General features: G+C 44.3%; 1 protein-coding gene across 1 annotated transcript in view; it reads left to right on the forward strand.

The window, feature by feature from the left end:
- Nucleotides 1–21284, forward strand: part of CFH (complement factor H) — a 177294-nt gene that overhangs the window by 8622 nt on the left and 147388 nt on the right. Inside the window, exons 3-4 of the mRNA XM_075287702.1 lie at nucleotides 16073–16178; nucleotides 19093–19169. Coding sequence (XP_075143803.1) covers nucleotides 16073–16178; nucleotides 19093–19169 — 183 coding nt within the window. The remainder of the gene's footprint in view (nucleotides 1–16072; nucleotides 16179–19092; nucleotides 19170–21284) is intronic.

A 21284-nucleotide genomic window follows, 5' to 3' on the forward strand; every position in this document is an offset into this window, starting at 1 on the left:
CTTCAATGCCTTATGGAGATCATTGATAGCTTTGGCCGACTATCATTTTATTTATTTATTTTTTTATTTTATTTTTTATTTATAAATATAGATAGTGAGCCCCACATAGAGCTCACAATACATTTTTTCCCTATCATTATGTCTTTTTTGGAATATGGGATGGAAATCCATGCAAACACGGGGAGAACATACAAACTCCTTGTAGATGGTTTTATGCCCTTGGCGGGATTTGAGCACCAGGACTCCAGCGCTGCAAGGCTGCAGTGCTAACCACTGAGCCACCGTGTGGCCCCAACTGACTATCATTTTATAAGCTAAATATGTCTAAGTCGCAGGCTCTTCCTATCAATGTTCCATTCCCCTCACTTCAAACATTGCATTCTGATTATCAATTTGACTGGTAACAAGAAGCTATTAAACATCTAGGGATTCAAGTGACATTCTCCCCAAGGTCGCTCTTCTGCTACAATTACTTGCCCATGGTGAAAACCTTGGAAGATGAAACAGAACGTATTCTAGTGGCGGACGTTTCCTGGTTGGGATGCGTTGCGGCTTTTAAAATGCTGCTACTACCAAAGCTCCTCTACCTATTTCGCACCCTCCCGATCCTCCTCCCTCTGTCTTATTTTGAAACTATACAGAGAGTGATATCTAGATATATATGGTGTGGTAGATGGCCACGGATTAATAGGAATTTTCTGTTTTAAATTTTCTGTGTTGGTTGGGGGCCTGGGTGTTCCAATAGTGTATCCATCCCATGGATGCAGATTGAGCAATCTTATAGAGCGCCCTTGCAACTCAAAGATCTTCTGTTGTTGCCCTTTTGGAACAGCCTTCTGACTAAATCATTCACCCCGATCATGCGTGCCTCCTTGACAGCATGGTCAACACTTCACCAAAAATCCCGACCCCAGTCCCATTTTGGCACTTCTGATATGCCTCTGTTGCTTTTGCCCTGGGCAATTGCAGACTTGGATTTGTCATTTTGGGAAAGTTGTGACATTATCCAAGTCTCTGAGCTATATTGTGAAAGGGAACAACTGTTATTTTTCTTGACTTACAGCAAAGGTTTGATATTCCTTCTCGACAGTATTACTGACATCATCAGATTACTCATTTTCTATCAAAATATCCATCTGCTCCTACACCCCATAATTGTATGATAAAAAAAAATGGCCGCCCGCATGTGCAGTCAGCTCTGCCCACGGCCCACTGGCAGAGTTGTTGCTGAAGAAGATGGAGGCGGCACTGGAGCGAGTTCTCTCGCAGCATTGGGGACGCCACCAGTGCTGTTTACTCAGAAAACTCATTTGCATACCGACAAAAAAATGGGATTTCAAGCAAATGGCGGCGCGGAGAAGACATCAAAAGGTAGGAGAAGAATAGCCATTCTTAAGGCTATTCCGATGTGTTAGTGAGAAAAAAATGAATTTGAATGATAGGATCCCTTTAAACATCTATGAGGGTCAGTGTCAAATGCCTTTGCAAAGTCCAGGAACATTATATCCACAGCCCCCGTCCGAACTTCTACTCACCTCTTCATAAAAGAAAATTAGGTTAGTCTGACAACTTCTATCTTTAGTAAAGACATGCTTTATGTTACATATAACGTTATGTACAGTCACATACTCCAGTATATAGTTGTTTAAAAGGCCATCAAACAGTTTTCCCACAATGGATGTTAAAATCAGCGGTCTGTATTTACCTGGGGAAGTCCTAGAGCCCTCTTTGAAAATAGGCACCACATTAGCAGTTTAGCACCATACCAGTCAATAGAGAATCTTCAAGATGGGGGGTACAGCGAAAATTAATCCTTAATACAGCTCTGTGAATGAAAAATAGTTTGAAAAGACTGGAAGTCAGAAACAAATGGGGGGGGGGGGAATGTCTATGGCAGGAAGGGGTTAATGATTGATTAGAATACTCAAGCTTAACCCCTTATGGACACAGCCCATACTAATTTTTTAGGGAACACTTTAGTTCTTACAGGGATTATAAAGGCTATATATTAGAAACCCCCTATAAATCGCCCCATTTTCAAAACTGCACCCCTCAAATAATTCAAAACCGCATTTGGGAAGTTTGTTAACCCTTTACGAAAGTGAAATTTAGACATTTCATTTTTATTCTATAATACATTCATTTATCCCTAAAATCAACACATTCACAAAGGGTTAAAGGAGAAAATGCATATCACAGCTTGTTATACAATTTCTCCAGAGCATAGAAATACCCCACCTGTGGGTGTAAACTGATTTTTGGGCACATGGCAGTGCACAGAAGGGAAAGAGCGACACTGGGGGAATGAAAAGCATATTTTGCTGGAAAAGTTTTCGGTGCCATGTCTCATTTGCAGAGCTTCTAGAGTACTAATACATTGGAAAACCTATCCGGTATCTGTATTAAAGATAACACCATCATCACCTAACAAGAAATTAATTTAATCATCAATACATTTTATTATCACAAAATATCAAAGAAGAGCAAACCACATTAAAAACAATAAAAATACAATGTCGCATCGATATATGAGTGGAGGTCGCAGGGTCTCACAGCATACAGAAACCATATAAAAAAAGAGTATAAATGCTAGTATAGAGCATAGTATGCTTTAATAAGGTGTGATGGGGTACTTGAGCACATAAGGGGTTAAATATCACAAATGGTTAATAAATATAAATCGGAAACACCCCTAAGATTGGGGAGTAATGTAATCTGTTATATCATTAGTATAGCTGTATATACCCCAAAAGATAAGAATATAAATGTGCAAAGTAAAGTATCACATCCCATGAAATACAACAAACCAAAAGGTATTTGGAACTTAGAATAAATATATCAACAGTGTTACAAATATCAGGAACAAGCAAATAGCATCACAAATCAGAGAGTGAGTGTATATAGGTTATGCTTACCACTGCGACCTCCACCCAGAGCCCCGACGCACATTTCACACCCTGCTTCATGATTAAATTAATTTCTTGTTTGATGATGATGTTGTAATCTTTAATACAGATACCGGATAGGTTTTTTTTTTTCATGATTTTTTTGTTAGGTATCATGTATGCATGACCCTAGTGTTGAGGTTAGGTAGGTTTACCAATACATGGGAACCCACAAAAAGTGACCCCATTTTGGAAACTACTAGTGTTGAGCGAGTAGTATTCGATCGAATACCTCGCTCCCATAGGAATGCGTGTAAACAGCGGAACACCAAGGGGTTAAACGCATCAAATATTCACTGCGCTTAACCCCTTGGTGTTTGGCCGTTTACACGCATTCCTATGGGAGCGAGGCATTTGATCGAATACTACTCGCTCAACACTTTATACTCAACGTTTTTATTTTCACAAAAGGATTAAAGGAGAAAAAGCTCTCCAAATTTTGTTACACAATTTCTCCTAAACACAGCTATGCCCAATATGTGGTTGTAATCTGATGGTGGGGCTCCGAATGCAAAGAGCGCTATTTGGATTTTGGAGAGCAGATTTTGCTGGAATAGTTTTCATGTGCTGTGTCACATTCACACAGCCCCTAAAGTACCAATAAAATGGAGACCCCAAAAAGTGACCAAAAACCAAACCATCTAAATCTGTGTTCCAAAAATCAAAATTGTGCTCCTTCCCTTATGTGCCATACTGTGCCCAAATAGCAGTTTATACCTACATATGACATTAAGTACATTATAACTGGGCACAACAGTGTCATACGTGTGGGTATAAACTGCAGTTTGGACACACAGTATGGTGCAGAGGGGAAGGAGCGCTATGCAGCTTTTGAAGTGTATATTTAGATGTTTGGCATCTGGACGCCATGTCATGTTTGCAGAGCCTGTAAAGTACCAGTAGAAGGAAATCTCCTAAGGAATTTCCCCATTTTGAAAACTGCACCACTTGAAGAATTTATCAAGGGTTGTAGTGAATATTTCGTATCCCAAGCGTGAATGCACAGCGAATGGTGAAGCGTGAATTTATAAGCTATGCTGAGATCATCAAATTCTCCACTATTTCCCCAGTAGCTCCTATGAATGGAGGGGATGCGGTGGGGGGTAACTTTTGGTGTCTCTTCCCTTGTAAGCTGCAAATCGGGGTATACCCCCATATTTGCTCACACAACTTATACATTCCCTTCCTGCCGCACCCAGTTGTGTTCTAATGATTTGGCGATTTTGGGGGTTTTTGTCTTCACACAATACTATATATATATATATATATATATATATATATATATATATATATATATATATATATATATATATATTTTCTGGTGATGTAGCCATATGGGGTCATATCTGGGTATATGGGTATACCTGGGTATCTTTTTTTTTTAAACTCTTTTAATTTTTTTCTAGTACATAGTATAAGTAACATGTGACTTTTATTCTGAGTCGGTTCAATTACAGCAATTTCTCATTTGTATTTTATATATATATATATATATATATATATATATATATATATGTTACTAGTTCTGCAGAACAAAAAAACATTTGGGGAAGGAAATCAACTATCTTTACATCACCATCTTCTGAGATGTGTAGCATTTTTTTTTCGGTTGAGTTGGTTGAGAGCGTATTTTTTGCGGGACGATCTGTGCTTTTTATTGGTACTGTTTTGGGGTACATTCGATTTTTTAAAGGCTTTTTATAGTGTTTTTGAAAGCGAGATGGTGAAAAACCATTATTTCCTTGTGTGATTTATTTGTTCATTTTCTCATACACTTCAATTTATTTATTTTTTTACCTTTTAGTGATGTCCAACTAGGGGACTTGAACCAGTGATCCACCGGATTACTGGTTCAGCACTATAGACTGCAATACACGTGTGTTGCAGTCTATAGAGGACGTCAGGCTATGCAGATGCATAGGCTGACCTCCTCACTTCCTGGCAGGATCAACCAGGTATGTGGGGGGCTCCAAGCAGCCTGGGGTCACTGGCTAGACTTCAAGCTTCAGAAAATACATTTGGGCACCCTCTGATTTCTCCGCGGGGGGTGCCAAAGGAGACATTTTGAATGGTGGAACCCCTTGCCACGGTCATGTTTGACCACAGCATCCATGGGGATAACCCCCCATTGGAGCTCCGATTGTAGATTAAGAAGCAGGGCATTAGCTGTTAGTTACACCTGCTCCCAATGCTGCCGATACTTTGTCTCATTTACAAACCCTAAGATGCCGTAGTCGCTATTGACTGTGGCATCTTAAGGGTTAAAAAGCGGGGATTGGTGTCTTCACCGTCCCTGCTGTTGCATCGGGAGCTTGGCTGTCAGATACAGCTGGGCTCCCATGGTGATCGCATGGGCTCCGCTTCTGAGCCCATTTGATCACCATCATGTACTTGCACATGGGATTACAGTAACTAACCACATTCCCTGACTTACATGTACTTGAAACAGCATTAAGGGGTTACTTGCTTAAATTGTGTTCTTTTCTTCACCTCCTCACTTTGTATGACTGTAATAACTGTCCTATTTGTAATCGATGAAATCCCATATGCAACTCACTAGAGCAATAACTTGGTCACCCACTCCTGTGAATAACTTAAAGGGGTTGTAGAGATTTAGGGTATTTAGAACTTATAAATAAGCTGTAAGCTGTGTAAGCAGCCATTTTCTTGTGGCCTGGGCATGTGCAGTCGGCTCTGCCGGAGGCCTAGAAAATTGAAAACCCAGGACGGAAGAAGACGCGCAGAGAGGCAGGTTCCTGAAGAAGATAAGATAAGATAATTCTTTAATAGTCCCACAGTGGGGAAATTTAAGTGTGTTACAGCAGCATAGTAATACAGATACAGGATGATACACAGTAATATATTACAGACGTAGACACACATATGCTGAGAAGAGAAGATATACTAGGAGCACATAGCAGCTAAGGAACAGAAGAAGAAAGAAGGAAGACTTCATAGTCATAATCTTTATTAGTTTTCTGTGCGGAGTGATCTTCTCTTGGTCTGATGTAGATTATATAGCCTGGTCGCGGTTGGAAGGAAGGACTTGCGATAGCGCTCCTTCTCACACTTGGGGTGAAGCAGACGGTCACTTACAGTGCTGCTAAGTGCTATCAAGGTCTCATACATGGGGTGGGATTTGTTCACCTGCATGGAGGTCACCACGGACAGTATCCTTCTGTCACCCACCACCTGTACTGGGTCCAGGGGGCCCCCCAGGACAGAGCTGGCCCTTCTGATCAGCCTGTCATGTCTATTTCTGTCCCTGGTTGATATACTGCTCCCCCAGCAGGCCATACCAAAAAAGATGGCAGAAGCAACCGCAGAGTTGAAAAAGGCCCTAAGAAGTGTCCCCTGGACTCCGAAGGCCCTCAGCCTCCTGAGCAGGTAGAGTGTGCTGTGACCCTTTCTGTGCAGCACCTCCAGGTGATCAGCCCAGTCTAGTTTATTATTGAGGAGCACACCTGGGTACTTATAGGTCCTGACTATCTCAATGCATGTTCCTTGGATCTCCACCGGGGTTGGAGCACTTCTCCATTTATTAAAGTCCACCACCATCTCCTTGGTCTTCCCAGCATTAATCCTGAGGTGGTTCCGCTGGCACCATTCAACAAAGTCCCGGTTTAAGTCTCTGTATTTCCTATCGTCGCCATCAGTGATAAGGCCTACTATTGCAGAGTCATCAGAGTACTTCTGTAAGTAACAGCTGGATGAGTTGTGCCTAAAGTCAGCAGTGTACAGTGTGAAGAGAAATGGGGCAAGAACTGTACCTTGTGGTGATCACAGTGTCAGAAGATGGAGGCGTCGCTGGAGAGTTCTCTTGCAGCATTGGGGACACCCCCAGTGCTGTTTGAAAGCTGGGGCCTGTCCCCAGTGCTGCGAGAGAACTCATTTGCATACCGAAGAAAACCCTGTTTTCTACTGAACAGCGACGCAGAGAAGACATCTAAAGGTAGGAGACGAATAGCTTTTCTTAAGGCTATTCTGATGTTTTATCGAGGAAAAAAAGGGTATCCAATGATAGTATCTAGAGATGAGCAAACAGTGTTCTATCGAACACATGTTCGATCGGATATCACGCTGTAAGCCATGTTCGAATCGAACACCGCGTGGTAAACTGACTAAAAACTCGATTCCCCTCCCACCTTCCCTGGCGCCTTTTTTGCACCAATAACAGCGCAGGGGAGGTGGGACAGAAACTACGACAACAGGGACATTGAAAAAAATACTAAAAACCCATTGGCTGCCGAAAACATGTGACCTCTGATTCCTAAGACAACGGCGGCCATCTTCGAGTCAGTCAGAGCTTGCACTTCGTCAGGGATGGAGGTCTCTGTCAATTTAGATAGGGATTAGATTCTGCTAGGCAGGGATAGGATAGGATGGGAGAGGAGAAGAAAACCAACAGCTCTTTTAAGAGCTACATTGAAGGGGGAATCAAAAAAAGAATGTCACAGTGTCTACCCACTAACGCTAACGTGGGATTCACAGGCTGCATCAGCGCTACACAGCTTTCCGCGGTGGGGATAATACTAAGTGGGATACACTGAAAGTGTATTCCCACATACTCTATATACCCTTAATCCACATCCTAACAGTGTACCCCCAGGAACTAACTGGCATAAACTGAAATGCTCAGCCCATAGAATGTGGATTAAGGGTATATAGGGACAGTGTGCCCCCGCACCTAACTTGTATAAACTGGAATATTCACCTGGGTTGTCAGTGTGAAATCCCCAAATTATTTGAGGAAACATACATGGAAAATTTCTGGGTATTGGCACATTCACCTGAGTTGTCAGTGTTAAATCCCCATATTATTTGGGGAAACATAAAAGGAAAATTTCTGGGTATTGGCACATTCACCTGGGTTGTCAGTGTAAAATCCCCAAATTATTTGGGGAAACATAAATGGAAAATTTCTGGGTATTGGCACATTCACCTGGGTTGTCAGTGTGAAATCCCCAAATTATTTGGGGAAACATAAATGGAAAATTTCTGGGTATTGGCACATTCACCCAGGTTGTCAGTGTTAATTCCCCAAATATATTGGGGCCTTCTTACCACCCTCAATTCTTGCTTTTGGCATATAGTGCCAGATTCTGAGAGTTAATTCCTAAAATATATTGGGGCCTTCATACCACCCTCAATTGTTGCTATTGGCATATAGTGCCAGGTTGTAAGTGTTAATTCCTAAAATATATTGGGGCCTTCATACCACCCTCAATTGTTGCTATTGGCATATAGTGCCAGGTTCTGAGTGTTAATTCCTAAAATATATTGGGGCCTTCGTACTACCCTCAATTGTTGCTATTGGCATATAGTGCCAGGTGCTGACTGTTAATTTCCCAAATAATTTGAGGATACATACACCCTACATCTCAGGCTCTTGCCATATTCACCCAGGTTGTCAGTGTTAATTCCCCAAACAATTTGGGGATACATACACCCTACATCTCAGGCTCTTGCCATATTCACCCAGGTTGTCAGTGTTAATTCCCCAAATAATTTGGGGATATATACACCCTACATCTCAGGCTCTTGCCATATTCACCCAGGTTGTCAGTGTTAATTCCCCAATAATTTGGGGATACATACACCCTACATCTCAGGCTCTTGCCCGTTCACTCAATGACCTAACACTTACATCCTCTATTATCAGAACCTCCCACACTCATATACAAGACTTCTCCCAAGTTGCACCACTTCTCTGGAATGCTCTACCCCAGACAATCAGATTAACTCCCAATTTCTACAGTTTCAAACGCAAACTAAAGACGCATCTTTTCAGACAAGCCTATCACAATGTCTAACGTAAACCCTTAACCCTCCTCTGTCCCTGCTCCCACATTTCCCCACATGATATGATGTAGATATGGATCCAAGCTCCATCCACATGTTAAAGGACACGACTGTCGATGGCTCATAAAGTTTTATGTTTATGTAATGACAGTCACCTCTATTACAAAAGTGTCTGACCTCTGCATAAGCAATACCGCCCCTGCTACCTCTTGTGTCACCCCTTCTACCTCATAGATTGTAAGCTCTTGCGAGCAGGGCCCTCAGTCCCATTGAGTGAAATGATTTTCTTTGTAATGTATCTTTCTGTCTATATTTGAACCCTACAAATTGTACAGCGCTGCGGAATATGTTGGCGCTATATAAATAAAATGTATTATTATTATTATTATTATCTTGCCATATTCACCCAGGTTGTCAGTGCTGCACCAGCTCGTTCCCAGACAGCTCGGGCAAAAAAAATCCATTACTTATATAGAGGATTCTGACAATGAAGACATGTTCTAATCTGTCTGCACATTGTTCTTAACTAAAATGAAGGCAGCTATTTACTTTCAAATAGCACTGCACAAAGGAAGATCTTATCAGCTTGTCTCATGACATGCTCCTAAAAAAGTGACATTTGTGTATCTTAATCTAAATATAGTTGTAAGCTTGTTGGGTTTTAGGCACTGTCAAGTTATTTATTACCACCCGCTCTCTTATAATGACGCCAAAGTCACTGTGGGTGTTCAGAGCTCACAGCTTTTGTTGACATTTGTCTTGCTCTCTGTCGGTACCAGCTCTCTTTTCCGTTACTATAAAGTTACGTAGACTTTATAAACAGCTATAGAAGCTTTAGCCAGGTTGTGACGGTGTGTAACCCCACCAACACTAAGTGGGATACACATTAATTGTCAGACTATGTACACTAAACCCATCATTTTAGCAATTTTTTTTTCCTCTCCCCTAATATAAGAAAGGAACAGACATTAGACCTATACCGGGGTTCGAGGCTTGCAAAAATCCAGTATTATTTGCTCTCCATGATGTGAAGTATGCGTTTGACTCTTGAAAAGCAACCAGACATCAAGTCAGCCATGTGTGCCAGTGTGTTACTTGGCATGACTTTGCTGCCCCCAACTGTAAGGGTCACTCTCCATTTCCTCCATTTTCCACTCCCCTTCACACCATCTGTGGTGAAGCAATGGGATGCACTGAAGTGCACCCTCAAGCCTCGTGTGGGACAGGGACATCAGATGCCACTCCATCCCCCTCGTCTTCCTTCGCCAGCCAACGGTGCGAAGATGAGAGGAGTGTGCTCTGAATGTTTTCTGCCTAGCAGAGGCTACTTCTCACTTACGAAAATGGCCCCACTTTGACCTGTATATCAGGCACAATGGTGTAGGTTTCAAAGAACCATTGCACCAACAAGTTGAAAACGTGGGCCATGTGTGGACCGTGTTTGAGTCTGGCAAGCTCCAGATATGCCACCATGTTCCGGCCATTATCACAGGCGCAAAAATGCCAGGCCTCAGGTGTAGCAGGGAAAGAAACATTGCCATCTCAGCCAGGATGGCATCCCTGACCTCGGAGGCAGTTTGCTGTCTGTCCCTCAAGCTGATGAGCTTCAGTACGTCCTGCTGACATCTCCCCACGCCAGTGTTACAGCATTTGCCGCTAGTAGCTGGGGTGGAGGTTGCAGCGTAGTAGGCTTTCAGTGAACTCCTGCCATGAATTTTGGGCTGGGAGAGGAGATATGCTACCCCAGTTTGCACCCCGGGACCAGACTCCACTACATTCACCCTGCATGTCATTCAAGATAAGCAGCATCCCTGACCACAGGCACTTGTCCATGTGTCGGTGGGCAAGTGGACCTTGCAGCAAAGCGCAGAGCTCTGGGCCCGACTGATGTTATGGGACACATGCAGGTGCAAGACAGGGACAGCACACCAAGAGAAGTAGTAATGGCTAGGCCCAGCATAGGGAGGTGCCCCAGCTGCCATCTGGTGATGGAAGACCTAGGTATCCAAAAGCCTAAACGCCAACATCTCCAGGGCCAGCAGTTTTGAGATGAGGCCATTAAAGGCTTGGGCATGTGGGTGGCTTGCGCTGTACTTCTGCCTGCAATGAAATGCCAGGGAGATGGGGAGTGGCTGGGGAGAGGTGCATGATGGTGCAGGCCATGCTGGATGCTATGCTAGCTGCCTACAGTAGGTTTGTCCAGGGTTCTCTTACAGCTAATTGCCAAGGGAACTCAGATGAACAGCACTGAGGCCAACTCCTCTGAGATCCCAAGGGAACTTCACAGGACATGTGTATTGCAGAAAAACTTATGAGAAAATAAGTGTAGAGCACAAAGGGATTGGAGAGGACAGAGCTGGGGTCGGACAGGTACTCCCACAACATGCGCCTATACTTGTCCCTCCTGGTGACACTAGGCCCCTGAGTTGCGGTAATTTGTCCAGGGGGGCCATTAACGTGTCCCAGACCTAGGAATAAGTCTTCCAACAGGGTAGAGTTTTGTATGCCTTTGCCTCTACCCACTGTTTCTGCTGCTTAGCTTCTCTCCACATCTACACTGCTTTCGCCCCTAAACATCAACCCAGTTTATTCCTCTGCTTCTACCCTGTTTTTTTGTTGAATTAGCTTCCCTCCACATCTACACTGCTTTCACCCCTAAACATCACCCCAGTTTATGCCTCTGCTTCTACCCTGTTTTTTTGTTGAATTAGCTTCCCTCTACATCTACACTGCTTTCGCCCCTAAACATCACCCCAGTTTATGCCTCTGCTTCTACCCAGGATTTTTGTTGATTTAGCTTCCCTCCACATCTACACTGCTTTAGCCCCTAGACATCACCCCTGTCCATGTGGGGTCGGTGGCCTCGTCATCCACCAACTCCTCTTCCAATTGCGCACTGTCCCCTTACTGCAAACCGCACATAGACACAGCTTTCCCTGATGGCAACTTTGTCTCATCATCCTCACTGAGGTCCAGAAACGTCGGTGGCGGGTCCACAACCACAAAAAGTTGTGATGAGCGCATGCTAATGTTTTGTGTCCACTGCAATGGATGGGATAGGATTTCACATAAGTCTGCCACCCATGGTTACTCATGGTTGAGCAACTGAGGGAGCTGACTTTGATGAACCCTAGGGTTTTGCAGTTGGAACGCCATCAAAGGTCTGTGCTGCTCACACACTCTGCTCAAGAGATGATATGTTTAGTTCCAGAAGTGTGGAGACGTCGCACAACAGCCGTTGTTCGGGCAGATACCGGCGTTGTAGGAGTGCATAGAAGCTAGCAACAGCTACTATAGATGTTCAAAACTATCTGCACAAGCGCAGCACTTTCACCAGTAGCTCGGGAACATTGGGGGACTTTTTTAAAAAGCGTTGCAGCATTGAGTTAAAAACGTGGCCCAGGTATGGAACATGTTGCAGGCTGCCAAGCTACAGAGCCAATCCCAGGTTACAGCCATTATCACACATGACAACATGCCTGGGCCCAGGTGCAGTGGCAAAAACCACATTGCCGTGTCATCGAGGATGGCATGACTCACTTTGTAGGCAGTGTGCTGTCTGGCCTCAAAGCTGATGAGCTTCTGCAGGGCCTGCTGACGTCTCCCCACGCCAGTATTGCAGCGTTTCCAGCTCGTAGCTGAGGTCCACTTAATGGCGGAGGAGGAGGGTGGTGTTTCAGCCCTCCTCCCAGGAATGTTGTGTGGGGAGACAAGTCAGTCCACCACATTTTGCGACCCGGTCCCCGCCTCAAGTACATTCAACCACTGTGCCAAGATTGAAAGGTAGCATCCCTGTCTGCATGCACTTGTCCATGCGTAGGTGGTCACGTGGAACTTTGTGCAAAGCGCTGAACTTAGGGACCACCTAATGTTTGGGGAAAAGTGCTGGTGTGGACGGCACAGTGAGGTGGCGCAGGAGCCAGCAGGCCCAAAAAGGGCAGAGTGTCCACAAGCCGGGACACCAACATCTTCTGGGCCAGAAGTTTTAAGATGAGGCAGTTGAAGCCTTGGGCATGTGGGTGGGTTGCGCTGTACTTTAGCCTGGAATGAAAGGCCTGGGAGATGCGGAGTTGCTGGGAAGAGGCGCATGATGGCGCAGGCAAAAGGAGAAGTAGCAGGAAAAAGGGAGGATGAGGGTGAACTCCCCAAAGCATCACAGTTAGATTTGGAGGTGACCTGGATGGTGGTCTGGACTGCAGTGTCAGCACTGTCAACAGTGTGAGAGGCAGTGGCCACAACGCCAGACAGCGATTATCCTGCGCTTGCTGTCACCCACTGAGCCCAGTGCTTGCTTTACAAATGACGGCACATGACAGAGGTGGTAAAGTTACTCTTTTTGAAGCCCCTACTCAGTTTATCATTGCAAAGTGTGCAAACCACACTCAGTTTGTCCTCGACCTATACATTTACAAATTATCTCCCCCATCGAGGAACGTGGCCTCGATGGGGGAATTTTTCTAAGGAGGCTAGAAAAGAGAGCATCTTGGGCCTTGCTGGCTCAGGCCTAGCTTCTGTCAAGCAGCTGTCCTGTGACTCTGGACATGCCTCTGCCTCTAGCCACCTTTTTCCCTGCTTAGCTTGCCTCCACATCCACACTGCTTTTGTCCTTACACATCACCCCAGTCCATGCCTCAGCTTGTATACCCAGTTTTTGCTGCTTAGCTTGCCTTCACATCCACACTGCTTTTGCCCCTAGACATCACCCCAGTCAATGCCTCAGCTTGTATCCCCAGTTTTTGCTGCTTAGCTTGCCTCCACATCCACACTGCTTTTGCCCCTAGACATTACCCCAGTCCATGCCTCTGCTTGTATCCCTAGTTTTTGCTGCTTAGCTTGCCTCCACATCCACACTGCTTTTGCCACTAGACATCACCCCAGTCCATGCCTATGCTTGTATCCCCAGTTTTTGCTGCTTAGCTTGCCTCCACATCCACACTGCTTTTGCCCCTAGACATCACCCCTATCCATGCCTCCCTCTGCCTCTAGCCATAACTCTGCCACCCCTGGAAACTCATGGTGCAGAAACTGAGGGAGCTGACTTTGAGGAACCCTTGGGTTTTGTAGATGGAACTCCATCAAAGGTCTGTGCAGCTCACACACTCTGGTCAAGATATGGTATGTAGGGTTTCAGCGTGTGTGGATGACGAACAACAGATGGTGTTCGGACAGCTTTAGGCCTTGCTGGAGTGTTTTGAGGCTAGCAGTGGCTAGCATAGACTTGCGAAAGTGGGTGTCCAAGCGCCGCACTTTCACCCTTAGCTCTGCTAATTTGGGGTATGATTTTAAAAATCGTTGCACCACTACATTGAACACATGGGCCAGGCATGGAACGTGTTGGAGGCTGGCAAGCTCCAACAAGACAAAAAAGCCTGGCCCCAGGGGCAGCGGGGAAAAACAAATTGCCATCTCATCCAGGATGGCATCCCTGACCTCAGAGGCAGTGTGCTGTCTGTCCCCCAAGCTGATGAGCTTCAGCACGGCATGCTGACGTCTCCCCACGCCAGTGTTGCAGCATTTGCAGCTCGTACCTGAGGTCCACTTAACGGTGGAGGAGGAGGAGGGTGGTGTTTCAGCACTCCTGCCAGGAATAATGGGCGGGGAGAGAAAGCAGGCTGCCACAGTTTGCGACCCGGTCCCAGCCTCAACTACATTCAGTCAGTGTGCCGTGATTGAGATGTAGCGTCCCTGGCCGCATGCACTTGTCCAAGCATTGGTGGTCCAGTGGAAGTTTTGTGCAAAGCGCAGAAGTTAGGGCCCGCCTGATGTTACGGGACACACGCTGGTGCAAGGCTCAACTCACCCTAAGGGCCAAAAACACTGCTGGTGAATTTTGTTCAGTTCAAAAGGACTCTGTGTTTACATTTGGCTCAGTCACAGCTCCAGGATATGCCTTTGAAGGCAAGGTTTCCTTTAGTGGCTCCATCTCAGCAGCATGATGATGGTGAAGCTTGGTTAACTCTGGTGTCGGAAGGGAAAGTGGTTTCTGATCTACATGTAAAGTACTGGAGCATGTTGTTTGGACAATTAACACCTGATCAGAGCCCTGTATAGGTAATGTAGAGTCCGATATTAGAGGACCATTACCGCTAGTAGTGGTTGCAGCCAATTCTCCCCCTTTGTGGTCCTCTAAATAAAAGTTACCCCCAGGACTTGATGCCAAAATGTTATCAATTTGACAGTCAAAATCAAGGTCAATGTTTGGGTCCTCAGTCCAATCCACTGCATTAATCCAACACAATGAGAGTGATGGTTCTGGAACCACTGTTTTAGGGGCAAAGAGTTTTAAAGGGGCTAACACTCTGCTGGTGCAAGGCTTTACTCACTCCAAGGGCCAAAAACACTGCTGGTGCAAGGCTCTACTCACTCCAAGGGCCAAAAACACTGCTGGTGCAAGGCTCTACTCATGCCAAGGGCCTCAATCTCTGCTGGTAGCTCAGCTTAAGGTCCTGTATCTTTGTTTTGAAGGGCTCACGTTAAGGGCCATAAAAGTGAATTTTGGAAAGTCTTACCACATCTCACACAGTCACACACACACACACACACACATCCACAATGACCGTAGAGGGTGAGGACTGAAGGATTTCCCATTGCCTGTTCCATCTGTGGTTGTCATGGGGAACGTGGTTTAAAGGGGTGGTTGTTACTGTTTGTTGAGCTTAAATTGGGGTTTGTGTCCATCCATTTGGGGAGTAAAGAAGGTTTCCAGGTATTTTCCCACTTTGATAGAGGTTTTTTTGAATGTGTAGAGTGTTTAGTTGTTAGGCTGTGATGTTGGGGTAATAGAGGGTCTTTGGTGTGTTAGATGCCCCCAGACATGCTTCCCCTGATGTCCCAGTGTCATTCCAGAGGTGTTGGCATCATTTCCTGTGGTGTCATAGTGGACTTGGTGACCCTCCAGAGACGGATTTGGGTTTCCCCCTTAACGAGTATATGTTCCCCATAGACTATAATGGGATTCGAAACCCGTTCGAACACTCGAACAGTGAGCGGCTGTTCAAATCGGATTTTGAACCTCGAACATTTTAGTGTTCGCTCATCTCTAATAATATCCCTTTAAGATCTTGACAGCAAACACCAGGACACTGATGATCCTACCTAGAGAACACGTTCAATGCAGCCTTTATCGACTGGGTAGCCAGGCTCTGAGGCCAAGTATATCAGTGATAGACTGTGATTTTCTGTAAATAGGAACAATGTAGCATCTATACATATTTTTATAACTGTAGAAATGGACATGGCAAAATGCAATAGACTTGAATGATCTTTAAATCATTTGTTTAAATAGATAAATACAAAAATGTACTTTTTTTTTTGTTTGTTTACAGAAAAAAATTGTGGGCATCCGGGTGACCTCGAAAATGGAAGATTTGAGGTGATCAACGACGATTCATTTGATTTTGGAGCCATTGTTGAATATTCTTGTGAGGTCGGGTAAGTCAAATCTATATTATACAATTAAAGAGGACCTTGTTCACATATTTTTTTACAAGTTATTTTTATCCCTCATGAAATAATTCTGGGGTGTCTTTTACTAATGCTCTACATTTTGCTTCTTTCCTATGTTATTCCTTCTACAAATATATGACAAAATTCACAACAGGGTGTTAGGTGTGTGTCCTTACAAAGTCCATTCTTTGCTAGGCAGCAATGGTCTGGAAATAATTCAGTGACTTCTACGGTACAGTTTTCTAGACACTCTAACCTGTGCAAAGGTCCTTTTTTTTTTTTTTTTTTTTTTTTTTTTTTTAAATTAAGATGTAGATTGTGAGCCCCATATAGGAATCACAATGTACATTTTCTCCCCTATCAGTATGTCTTTGTAGAATGGGAGGGAATCCATGCAAACACGGGGAGAACATACAAACTCCTTGCATTTGTTGTTCCTGGTGGGATTCAAACCCAGGACACCAGCACTGTAAGGCTACAGTGCTAACCACTGAGCCACCGTGTTGCCCCCCTTGTGCAAAGGTCCTTGTGCAAGGAGGGGGATTGTGAATTAAAATATGGATTACTTTTAGCTAGTTTAAGTTAACTAAAAAGTGATATAAAGTTATCCTAGTTTCCTTCAAAGTTTCAGGACTAGAGATGAGCGAATACTGTTCGATCGAGTAGATATTCGATCGAATTTTAAAGCATTCGACATATTTGATTCCAATTGGATGCCACGTGGTAAATGCAGTAAAAATTCGTATCCACCTTCTCTGGTGTTTTTTTTTTGCACCAATAACTGTGCAGGGAAGGTGGTACAGGAAGCAGGAAAATGTAGGCATCAAAAAAAAAAAAAAAAAATGAGGAAAAAGTCATTGGCTGGCAAAATCAGGTGACCTCGAATTTATAAGAATAGTGTCAGCCATATTCTTGTCAGATACGTTTTGGTGAGATAGGGAGAGTCACTGTATTGAGGGTGAGATATAGTTTAGACGCTGCTAAGCAGGAAAACATTACAATCAAAAGCTCGTTTCAGAACCACACTGCAGGAACAGTGTACACATACACTGAACCTGCCAATGATGTATCAGAATAGTATCAAGGGACGGGGGCGGGCACGTGGACGTGGAAATCCAGCTAGGGATCCACTTCACAGTCCAGCTACTGGAGATGGGCTGCCAGAAGTGCCCCTCGTCAGTAGCACAAGGAGGCGAGGACGTGGACATGGAAATCCAGCTGGAGATCCAGTCCACAGTCCAGGTACTGGAGAGGGGCTGCCAGCAGTGCCTCTCCTCAGTAGCACAAAGGGGCGAGGAAGAGGAAATCCAGCTGGGGGTCCAGGCCGCAGTAGCTCGACTCCAATTATATACTGGAGAGAGGCAGCCAGCAGTGCCACAACTTCAAGCAGGGTGTAGTGCTGACGAGGCCCGAGCACCAGGAATCTATACCAGGGTGGATAACAGATATTGTGGACCCGCAACCAGCATGTCCCGTCCACAGTACTGACGAGACACAGTTCCATGTGTCTGTGCCAGCACACAAGTTCCTTGTCCTCCTCCTCCTCCAACACCACCACCTTCACTGTAAATAAATAGTTAAAAAACCCTATTAATGTTTTAGGTCTCCCCCCAAGGGCCTGAAAATTAATGTTTTAGGGCTCGACCCCAAGGGCCTGAAATCTAATTTTTTAGGGGTCACCCCAAGGGCCAGAAACTAAAACTCTGCTGTTTAAAGGCTCTATTCACCCAATGGGCCAAAAACTCTGCTGGTGCAAGGCTGAACTAAATTAAAGGGCCAAAAACTATGCTGGTAAGAGGCTCAGTTCACTCCAAGGGCCAAAAACACTGCTGGTGCAAGGCTCTTCTCATCCCAAGGACCAAAAACACTGCTGGAGCATGGCTCAACTCACCCCAAGCACAAAAAACTGCTGCTGCAAGGCTGAACTAACTTAAAGGGCCTAAAAATATGCTGGTAAAAGGCTGTAATCACCTCAAGGGCCTCAATCTCTGCTGGTAGCTCAGCTTAAGGGCCTCTAACTTAATTTGGAAGGGCTCACGTGAAGGGCCAGAAAAATAATTTTTGGAAGTCTCACCACATCACACACACATAAACAATGACAGTTAAGGGTGGGGGCTTTTGGATTTCCCATTGCCTATGCCATCTGTGGTTGTCATGGGCAACGTGATTTAAAGGGGTGCATGCTAATGTTTCTTTAGCCTTAAATTTGTGTTTCTGTCCATACTGTTGTGGAGGAAAGAAGGTTTCCAAGTATTTTTCCACTTTCCATATTGAGTTTGGAGTGTCTAGTTGATAGGCTGTGATATTGGGGTAATACTGGGACTTGGGCGTGTTAGATGGCCCCAGGCATGCTTCCCCTACTGTCCTGGGGTGTCATAGTGGACTTGGTGACTCTCCTGAGTCGAATTGTGGTTTCCCCTGAAACGAGCATTTTTTCCCCATAGACAATAATGGGATTCGATATTCGGTCGAATATTGAGAGGCTACTCGAAACGAATATCGAATATTTCACTACTCGCTCATCTCTATTCAGGACCAATTTTAGTGCATAGTCCAGAAGGTGGTGGTGTTTGTTGCAGTTTTGCATATTAAGTTCTACCCCATATCAACAACTCCCACCCACCTGCCGAACGAGGCTTATAACTTGTTAGACCGGGGCTTCTCGTTCCAAATACGCACTTTTTTTGTTGTAGCCAAAACGCAGTATATTACAATACCTGCAAAGTGAATGGAATAAATGTGCGAATTGTACAAGAATTCGTGTGCATTTTTATTTGGTTTATCTTCCCCTTCCCCCTAGATTTTATGTTTTATCTATACCTAATCTATGCCAGTTTATGCCATATCAAACATACGTATATTGTAATTTATGAATGACTGTAGTCATTTTATGTTTTAGATATCAGATGGCGAGCAGAGAAAGAAGACGGCAGTGCACAGCCTCTGGATGGAGCAATTATGTTCCTGAATGCAATGGTAAAGTTTGAGATGCTGAAAATCTCATTAGAAATGCACAAGATATTGTATAAATTGCAATTTCAAACAGATATAGAAAAGAGCATACATGTCAAGGAAATCTGGGTATCTAAGTGCTGAAGGAATTTTCTGCAACTTGTATACTGATGACCTAGCCTTAGGATGTAGTGGCAATTTTAAAGTTAGGGGGCGTTCACACTAGCGTCGGTGTCCGACAGCTAGTGTCCGGTGCTAATGTCCACGCAAAATCTTGCGCGGACATTAGCATCGGACACTAGCTGTGTCAGTAAATTTTGCATTGATTTAATAGGGCATCATGCACGTTCTTTACATGTAGGGTTTTGCTGTTCGCTTGAAAAGTCGGACATCTTTGTGAACGGTCACTTAAGGACAGACAAGGACAGAACAGAGTAGATATAGGAACATATAATAAATGTCCTTATGTCCTTATTAGAGATGAGCGAACAGTGTTCTATCGAACTCATGTTCGATCGGATATTAGGCTGTTCGGCATGTTCGAATCGAATCGAACACCGCGTGGTAAAGTGCGCCATTACTCGATTCCCCTCCCACCTTCCCTGGCGCCTTTTTTGCTCCAATAACAGCGCAGGGTAGGTGGGACAGGAACTACGACACCGGTGACGTTGAGAAAAGTAGGCAAAACCCATTGGCTGCCGAAAACATGTGACCTCTAATTTAAAAGAACAGCGACGCCCAGGTTCGCGTCATTCTGAGCTTGCAATTCACCGAGGACGGAGGTTTCCGTCCAGCTAGCTAGGGCTTAGATTCTGGGTAGGCAGGGACAGGCTAGGATAGGAAGGAGAAGACAACCAACAGCTCTTATAAGAGCTAAATTCCAGGGAGAAGCTTGTCAGTGTAAAGTGGCACTGACGGGCTCAATCGCCGCAACCCAGCTTTCCCAGGATCCTGAATGGAATACACTGTCAGTGTATTCCCGTATACCCGATATATACCCCGATACCCGTTCCAACGGTGTGCCCCCCCACCTTCACCCCAGAAATACCCTGCAAGTCCCCTAGCAATAGAATTGGGGCTATATACACCCACAATTTTTACTACTGGTATACAGTGCCATTGTCTGACTGGGAATTCAAAGAATATATTGGGAATACAAATACCCTCATTTCTTGCTACTGCCATATAGTGCCAGTGTCTGACTGGTAATTCAAAGAATATATTGGGGTTACGTGCACCCACAATTTTTACTACTGGTATACAGTGCCATTGTCTGACTGGGAATTCAAAGAATATATTGGGAATACAAATACCCTCATTTCTTGCTACTGCCATATAGTGCCAGTGTCTGACTGGGAATTCAAAGAATATATTGGGGTTACGTGCACCCACAATTTTTACTACTGGTATACAGTGCCATTGTCTGACTGGGAATTCAAAGAATATATTGGGAATACAAATACCCTCATTTCTTGCTACTGCCATATAGTGCCAGTGTCTGACTGGGAATTCAAAGAATATATTGGGGTTACGTGCACCCACAATTTTTACTACTGGTATACAGTGCCATTGTCTGACTGGGAATTCAAAGAATATATTGGGAATACAAATACCCTCATTTCTTGCTACTGCCATATAGTGCCAGTGTCTGACTGGGAATTCAAAGAATATATTGGGGCTACGTGCACCCACAATTTTTACTACTGGTATACAGTGCCATTGTCTGACTGGGAATTCAAAGAATATATTGGGGTTATAAATACCCTCATTTCTTGCTACTGCCATATAGTGCCAGTTTCTGACTGGTAATTCAAAGAATATATTGTGGTTACGTGCACCCACAATTTTTACTACTGGTATACAGTGCCATTGTCTGACTGGGAATTCAAAGAATATATTGGGGTTATAAATACCCTCATTTCTTGCTACTGCCATATAGTGCCAGTTTCTGACTGGTAATTCAAAGAATATATTGGGGTTACGTGCACCCACAATTTTTACTACTGGTATACAGTGCCATTGTCTGACTGGGAATTCAAAGAATATATTGGGAATACAAATACCCTCATTTCTTGCTACTGCCATATAGTGCCATTGTCTGACTGGGAATTCAAAGAATATATTGGGGTTATAAATACC

Source organism: Leptodactylus fuscus, chromosome 9 (assembly GCF_031893055.1).
Source record: "Leptodactylus fuscus isolate aLepFus1 chromosome 9, aLepFus1.hap2, whole genome shotgun sequence".
NCBI classification, from domain to species: Eukaryota; Metazoa; Chordata; class Amphibia; order Anura; family Leptodactylidae; genus Leptodactylus; species Leptodactylus fuscus.